General features: G+C 43.8%; 1 protein-coding gene across 1 annotated transcript; it reads right to left on the bottom strand.

The window, feature by feature from the left end:
• Positions 1-239: 239 nt before the first annotated feature.
• LOC143281413 (adenosine receptor A3-like) lies at positions 240-3,262 on the bottom strand. Its single transcript, XM_076586623.1, has 3 exons — positions 2,769-3,262; positions 873-936; positions 240-320 (listed from the first exon to the last, which is right to left on the bottom strand). The coding sequence occupies exons 1-3, from the start codon at positions 3,260-3,262 to the stop codon at positions 240-242; spliced, it is 639 nt and encodes a 212-aa protein (XP_076442738.1).
• Between the last annotated feature and the right edge of the window lie 4,620 nt (positions 3,263-7,882).

Consider the following 7,882-nt stretch of genomic DNA (forward strand, 5'->3'; position numbering starts at 1 on the left):
CGGTCGATTTCACTTTTTCTTCTTTTGCAGAGGGAGAGTAGGACCTTTCGGGTTTCGTTGCGTATGGCCAACACCTTTAACGGACTCGTTTTGTTTCCGGTGCCTCACGTGTTGTAGTTGTTTGTGAGTAAGTGAAGTACAGAGCATGCTGTCACCAGATGAGTGAAATTAATATAACAAAGTAATGTTGGGAGGACAACGGACCATTCATTTGGTTAGCGATGCTGATTGTTGCGGGCTCAGCGCCAGTAGATGGGGCATATTATTTTTGTAATGGGATCCTCGTAGGGCTTCAACAGCCAAGGAACCTTGGCCTCTTGCTACAGGAGGATATTCACAGTCTGTTTGAGACTTGTATGCTTGTACCCTGCTACATCCTTTCTTCGACGCAGTTAAGTCTTCGCCCCTGGCCTCTGATGTCGTCTGCGTTTCCAGTGTCTTCCACTCTTCAGCGTCGTCTACGTCCTGCGTCATCAACCCCTTCTATGACCTACACTTATCCCTTTCCCCCTTCCACATTTTTTCTCCATCCCCCCTTCCCATCTGTGGATTCAGTGAGCTACGTCACTGACCGATTTCTAGTTCGTCGGTTTCCGGACGCTTTCTGTTATGTGTGGTGAGATGTGCTTTGACAATCCTGTGCCAAATGGCGGACACTTTTGTTTATGTTGAATAGGAACAGTGGTACCGTATTAATGGTGTGAGAGAGTGTGCAAGTGAGTGAAGAAGTTAACTGTGTTTGTTAGATTAATGTAAATTTATTTCTGTCTTCTAATTTTGTCAGCTGCTTGTAATCACTGTGTGAGTGAGCGATGTGATGGACATTATGCAACATCCCAGCCCTCAAGTCTGACGGTCATCTCGTCTCAGACCTCAAGCAGAAAGCGGCGGAAATCCTGAACAGCCAGTTTTACACTGCGTTCAGACTTGCACCGCCTTCACCAGAGAAGAGTTCAGGACCAAAGGTACAATGCCTGACTCCCGTTACGACTTCCCCACCATGGCCGACATCATCATCAACGTACGCGAAGTGCGGAAGACCCTCTTCAACCTGAACCCCACCAAGGCAGCTGGACTAGACGGCATCTCACCATGCGTACTGAAAGAGCTAGCTGTAGAAACACGAGCCCATTGTACATATAGTGTGTGTGTGTGTGTGTGTGTGTGTGTGTGTGTCTTTTCAAGGTCGCTATATGTGGCCCATTTATATTCTTACTTCGTTTCCGTCCTTTGCCCTCAAGGTATTTTAAGTTTATGATTTAAGGTATTTACTTATCTGTATATCTTATTGACTTACTTTATTTCGTTCTAAGTTCCATGTTTCATTGACAGCTGTGGTTATGTCTCACGATCTGACCAGCGAGTTCGACTTATAAGTGCTGTGTGTATTTATTTCTTGCCATTGTGTTGGGTTTTGTTTTCTCTCTCTCTCTCTCTCTCTCTCTCTCTCTCTGTGTGTGTGTGTGTGTGTGTGTGTGTGTGTTCAAGCAGATGTGGTGCAGTTTGCTATGAATCAGTGCGACACGCTCTGACGCCTTTTCGATTCTAAGAATTAAACTTAAGAAAAAAAATCGTACACATTTTGATAAACTACAGAAGATGAAGATGAAGATGAAGATGAATCTGAAACAGACCCTCCACTTTTGTCTTTCTGGTCCGCAACACTGTCTCTACGTGTGGTTAACGCTCCTCTAGTTCTGTTTTCGTCTTCCACGTCTAAAGCACTCGCTCTGTTTGTAACTGACGCTCCTTCCATTCTGCTTTTGTCTTTTTTGTCATCTGCACTCCCTTCACTAATGGTTACAGATTTCGTAGTTATCTTTTTGTCTTCATTGTCTAAAGTACTCCCACCATTTGTGGCTAACGTACCTATAGTTTTGGTTTTGTCTTCAGCTTCCGTCTCCAAAGCATTCTCTCTTTTTGTGGTTGGTGTTTCTTCCGTTCTGTTTTTGTCTTCAGTATCTACAGAACTCTCTCCACCAATGGGTAGATTTTCAATAGTTCTGTTTTTGTCTGCAGTTTCTAAAGCACCCCCTCCACTTGTGGTTAACCTTTGTATTGTTCTGTTTTTGTCTTCAGTGTCTGAAGCATTCCCTGCATTTGTAGTAGGTGCTCTTTCCGTTCTGTTCTTGTCTTCAATATCTACAACACCCCCTCCACTTGTGGGTAACCTTTCTATAGGTTTGCTTTTGTCTTCCATGTTCACAACACTTACTGTACTTGTGGTTAATGTTCCTTCTTTTCTAGCTTTATCTTTCATGACTAAAACACCCACGTCACTTGTGAATTCTTCTTTTCTTCTTTCGTCTCTCATTTGTAAAAAAGTCTTTGTAGTAATGGTTGGTGCGTTCAGCGATTTTTGCAATGATTGACTTGGAATACAATAACATTCTAGCATACGTTTTATGGCTCTTCTAAACGATTTAATGTAAAAGGCATATATAAAGGGATTGATAATCGCGCTAGTATGACTGAGATACACAAACACGTACACTAGTTCTAATGGTGAGTTAATAGACTGAAAAACTGTTAAACTATTTGAAGTGTGGATAGGCAACCAGTTTATGGCAAACACTAACACGAGTGCAACAGTACATTTGACATAACGCTTTTGTTTAGGGTTTTCTTGTTTGCCCAGTTTTGATGGACGAGATAATGTACGAATGTTCCCACTTTGATGACGTCTGCTGAAGATCAGATATATGATAGTGTACACAAATATCATGAACACTAAGCAGGGTAAGACGACTCCTAAAAAAATGACGTACACCATGAAGGTGAGAGGAATGACAGCAGTAAAAGAACAGTCACTAAATTCACCACGCCGGTACCACCCCATGAGAGGCACAAAGCCGATGAGCATGCCAGTCAACCAGGCCACACCAATCGCTATCCGGACTTTTCTGTTGGTGACCTTCCTCCTGTGCATGATAGGATACTTGACTGCCAGGAACCTCTCTATGGTGATAAGCAGAAGGTTTAAAACATTGACGTTGGTGAAGACAATGGCCAAGCAATTAAAAAAGATGCAACCATACAAATTCTGGGGAACACCATGGAAGGTCATGGCTGAGGTGGGCCCCACAACACAGCTAACGAGTAGATCAGACAGGGTCAGACTGCCTATAAGAGTGTTGGTCGTGGTGCGCAGACTAGGAAACCTCCAGAGGGCTGACAGCACCAGTCCATTGGCCACCACAGACACAGCACTGATGGTACACTCAGCTGACAGGAACACCAGGTCACGGTGTTCCCACGTCATTGCCACTCAGGACACTGGAAAAAAAAGTGTTGATTACTTTCCAAAATAGTTATATGACCAGTAAGAAATAAAAGAAATGATAATTCCATCTATATGTGCACTGATATCCCCCCACCCACTCCCGCCCACGATGATATATGTTTTATCGAGTGATCAGGAAGCAGGAAAAACTCATCATTTCACAGCCCTACCTCCCTCCTCTTGAGAACATATGAGTACCCAGAAAGTGAACAATAGATTTAAACATTATCCGCCTGCCATAATGAGTTCTCGGAAAAGGATAAATAAAAATGAATTACATATTTACCTTCATATCCCAACACAACGCTATACAAATGGAGATGGTCTCAGCGTGTGAATGGATGGGAACGAACCCGCAAAACTCCAGTCGTCACAATATAGTTCTCTGATTTAATCCAGAAAACATACACCCTTTTTATTGAAATGTGCGGACATACAATTCCATTTTATTTGTTTATTTTTGAATATTCATGCCAAATTTGGTTTGGACAAGTATTTCCTCAGAAAATAAATTTTGAATTTGGTTTGCCACAGACACCTCCACCGCAACACATACACTTGAAAACACACACACACTCACACACACACACACACAGAGCCGAGACATAATTATTACAGACTCACTTTGTTTACATACTTGAGCCTAAAATTTCACTTTGTTTACATACGTGAGCCTAAAATTTACTAATCGTTGTCGGAATCCACGGTCAATCCCTCTTGAAATTTCGAAACAACAATCTTTTTCTCTCCAAATTATTGCTGATATTTCCCTCTAACCGCTTCGTCAGAAACTGAAAGTCTGTTTTCATAGACAAAGTAAAAATACATCATAAAACAAACCCCACACCCCAAAGCAAACATCTCTCTCTCTCTCTCTCTCTCTCTCTCTCTATATTAATTAGAGTCACGGCCCTTCGCCTAGGAGGCTTGAAGTTTCGTGCTCTCCTTGTTTTTTTTTGTTTTTGTTTTTTTTTTAGTCTGTTTTACTGACACTTTCTTTTACTTGATGCTTTTTAAATCTCTTCGTTTTCATCTTATTGTGGACTTCCTGTGGTGCAGTTTCGTTGCGCTTCGTGGACATGTGTGCTTCCTATCGTCTTTCTCGTTCCCGTGTTCACTGAGCCTTCTGTTCTACAGCTTGCGATGCCACGCTTTGCTGCACGTCATTTAGATCTATGCCGGCGCTAGCTTTTTCTCTCCGTTTTATCATTGAAGTGAAAGATGTGTGGACATGGACGTCATGGACTGGGTTACCTCTTTGTGTTTGTTTGGTACAGGTTTGCCCCCGTCACAGACACATTCTTCGATTCTTATTGTTCTTCATGTGGCTGCTAGTGTAAGTGCAATGATCACTCTCGCCACAGCAGCCTTTGTATCCAGCGTTCTTGCACATACCGCACGCACCAGCGTTCATACCGTGGTGTTACGCTGACTGCTGTACTGTCGCTCCTGATTGTGAGTACGTTTGCACCGCTAAAGATACGTCCGCGTGCACCACTGCTGTTCCCCTGTTTTGCTTTATTCGCGAAGTGAGCTGCTGGTCTGCCGACTTGGGAAACTTGACCCCCATGTTGACCTCCCACCTTCAGCAGTTGGGTATTGAACACCATGTCTCCATTGGGCGATCGTGCAGAGGTCGACGTAAACAACGGCGGATCTGCGTGGTGTGTGGTGGTGCCGCCTGTGTCGTGGTTCCTGGCACTGTGACCAACAGTGGCGTCCTGCTGGAGTCAACCATGCCAACCTGGTGCACATCGTCACTCAATGTGCTGGTGACGACACAACGGCAGGGTCCTCCACCTCCTTCATTAAGGTACTGCACTTTAATTGCTCAGTCCTGTTGCCAGAAGGCTGCTGATATTCATGAACTGATTGTGGACTATGACGTGGACTTCCTCATGATGACAGAGACATGACTCCAGCTGGCTATAGTTTTCATTTCTTTCCTCATGTTGGTGTTAGAAGTGGTGAGATCTTGACTAGATGATTGTCTGCTCTGATAGCAGATGTCTCTCTGACGTCAGTGTCCAGGACATTGATGTCCTTGGTGACCATAAGGCCATCTTTTCCACATTGACTGTTAGACGGCCACAGTTGTGCAACCGACTGATCACTTCCCGCAACATTAGATCTATCTAACATCAGTGCTTTCGTGGATGAGGCCTGCCAGCATCCTGTGTGTGACCTGGCCTCCATGTACAATGAGGGTCTCCGTAAGATCCTTGACCGCCACGCTCCTCTGACTGCAAGGTGCATCAGTGACCGCCCTTCTGTGCCCTGGCTGAGCGAGGAGGTACGGGCTGCCAGGCACAGGCAGAGGAATGCTGAGAGCTGCTGGAGGGCCTCTCAGTTCACTGTACACCAGCAGACTTTCACTGCACAGCATGCTGCTGCCAATTCTATCGTCAGTGCCTCAAAGATGGCTTACTGTGAAGACAAACTCTCTGTTTTTTGCTTCTAGCAGGCAGCTCTTTGCTGCCTCAAATGAACTCCCAGGCAAAAATACGGCCACTCCTCTCCCAATCAACATCCCCAAATCGGATCTGCTTGATTGTATCTGTTACTTATCTCGGACAGGGTCAAGCAGATTCGCAATAATGTGGACTCGCGTGTATGTCCTGTACCCACTTTCTCTTGCTATGATGGCCCTAAACTGTTTCAGTTTAAACATGTGACTGAGGTGAACTCCGTAAACTCATGGATTCACTTACAAAGTCTTGTCTTGACTACATTTCCACATCCCTTACCAAGCAATGTCTCTATGGCCCTTTGCCTCTAATCTCGAGAATTGTCAACCACTCTTGCCACTTGTACATTTCCTCATCCCTTCAAACTGGCCATTGTGTCACCACTCCTTAAGGAAACTGGCATTGACCCCAGTGAACTGAAGAATTTCCACCCTATTTCTAACCATCCTTTCATATCTAAAATAATTGAGAAAAGTTGTTCTGACTCAGCGCAAAACCATCTCTCTAATAATAATATTCTGGAAACATTTCAGTCCGCCTACAGAAAATTCCACAGAACAGAGACTGCTGTTCTCTCGTGTTCTCAATGGTCTGCTTGCCAGTGCTAATGAGAGACTTGTTTCAGTACTTACTCTGCTTGACCTGAGTGCAGCTTTTGATACTCTTGGTTCAGGTCATACCTGACTGGCCGTGAACAGTCTGTTATCGTCAATGGCGTTAAGTCTTCTCCCCGCCCACTTGTTTATGGAATACCGCAGGGTTTGGTGTTTGGGCCAGTACTTTTCTTGTTCAGCCTCTCTCTGATGTGATTGATTCTTATGCTTGTGACTACCGTAAGTACGCTGATGACACTGAGTTGTCCAAACGTTCACGTCCCACAGATTTTCTACTGCTTTATTTGATATTCAAAATTGTATCGATCACGTGCTGACCTGGATGAGCGGTAACAAATTGAAACTCGACACAGACAAGACTGAGATCATGACAGCTCAGCATCACGTCTTTGTAAAGTGGACAGTGAGTTTGCTAACTTTGGGGGTGATTTTGCAGAAAGTTCAGAACAGTGCAGTTGAAGCTTGGAAATGTAATCTTAAGCTTGGAGATCTAAGCGTAAGCATGTGACAACTTTGCTCAAAGAGCTGCATTGGCTTCCAATTAAATTCCACATTAAGTTCAAAATTGCCACACTCGTATTCCGCTTTTCTGATGGTACACTCGGGGGCGCGCGTGTGTGTCTGCTGTTTATATGCGAGGATGGTGACGGATTCTTCATAGTTAATTCATTTTCTGATAATTTTTGCATCTCTTTTGTAACGTGTAATTTGTGGAGCGCCACGAGTGATTGTTCTTTGAATTTTTCTGAGAATTGTTTCTTTATTGTTATGTCTAATTTGTGGAGCGCCGTGAGCCTCTCGTGAGGGAACAGAGCTTTAGCAGAGCACATCATTATCTATCTATCTGTGTGTGTGTGTGTGCGCGCGCTCGCGCGCGTTTGTGTGTGTGTGTGTGTATGCATGTATAATTTTATATCCAGTGTTGTGTGTATGTTACGTGTGTGTATATGTGTGTGTGAGAGAGAGAGAGAGGGAAACGGAGAGAGAGAGAGAGTGTGTGTGCGTGTGTGTGCGCGCGCATGCAAATGAGTGTATTCGTGTGTGCATGTGTCGTAAGCAAGCACACGTGTGTGTGTGTGTGTGTGTGTGTGTGTGTGTGTGTGTACCCCCGTACGCCCATGACCGCGTATGTTTAATTATTATTTGGGTGCCTGGCTGATTGTGTGAATGATTGATACTGCTAAAGCTGTTTGCCTAAATGGCATCAGAGAGCGATTTTTAATGAACAGCAGAGCTTTAATTCACCCCATTGTTGGATTTTACAGCATGTAACCTTACTTCTTTCTTTGACGTGTTATGAGGCTGTAATATACCTTATCACTTAAGTAAGGTCAAACCCCAATCACGGAATTAAAGGCATCTAATTGCCATTGCTAGTGGTCTATGTGTTTTATTATTATCATTATTATTATTATTTTTAAGACATACCTAAAAACATGTATCATTTGACTGAATCAGTCAGAATTTCCATTTTTTACCCCCTACTTCGGTGCTACTTCCATTTTAAATTTATAAAT

This window comes from Babylonia areolata, chromosome 4, assembly GCF_041734735.1.
Source record: "Babylonia areolata isolate BAREFJ2019XMU chromosome 4, ASM4173473v1, whole genome shotgun sequence".
Taxonomy (NCBI): domain Eukaryota; kingdom Metazoa; phylum Mollusca; class Gastropoda; order Neogastropoda; family Buccinidae; genus Babylonia; species Babylonia areolata.

Coding starts and splice junctions, on each gene's coding strand:
- LOC143281413 (XM_076586623.1), bottom strand. CDS start 3,262: ATGACGTGGGAACACCGTGACCTGGTGTTCCTGTCAGCTGAGTGTACC. Junction 937..2,768: donor ATTCCTCTCACCTTCATGGT/GTACGTCATTTT, acceptor TCTCTGGTGAAG/GCGGTGCAAGTCTGAACGCA. Junction 321..872: donor TCCGCCGCTTTCTGCTTGAG/GTCTGAGACGAG, acceptor ATCCTCCTGTAG/CAAGAGGCCAAGGTTCCTTG.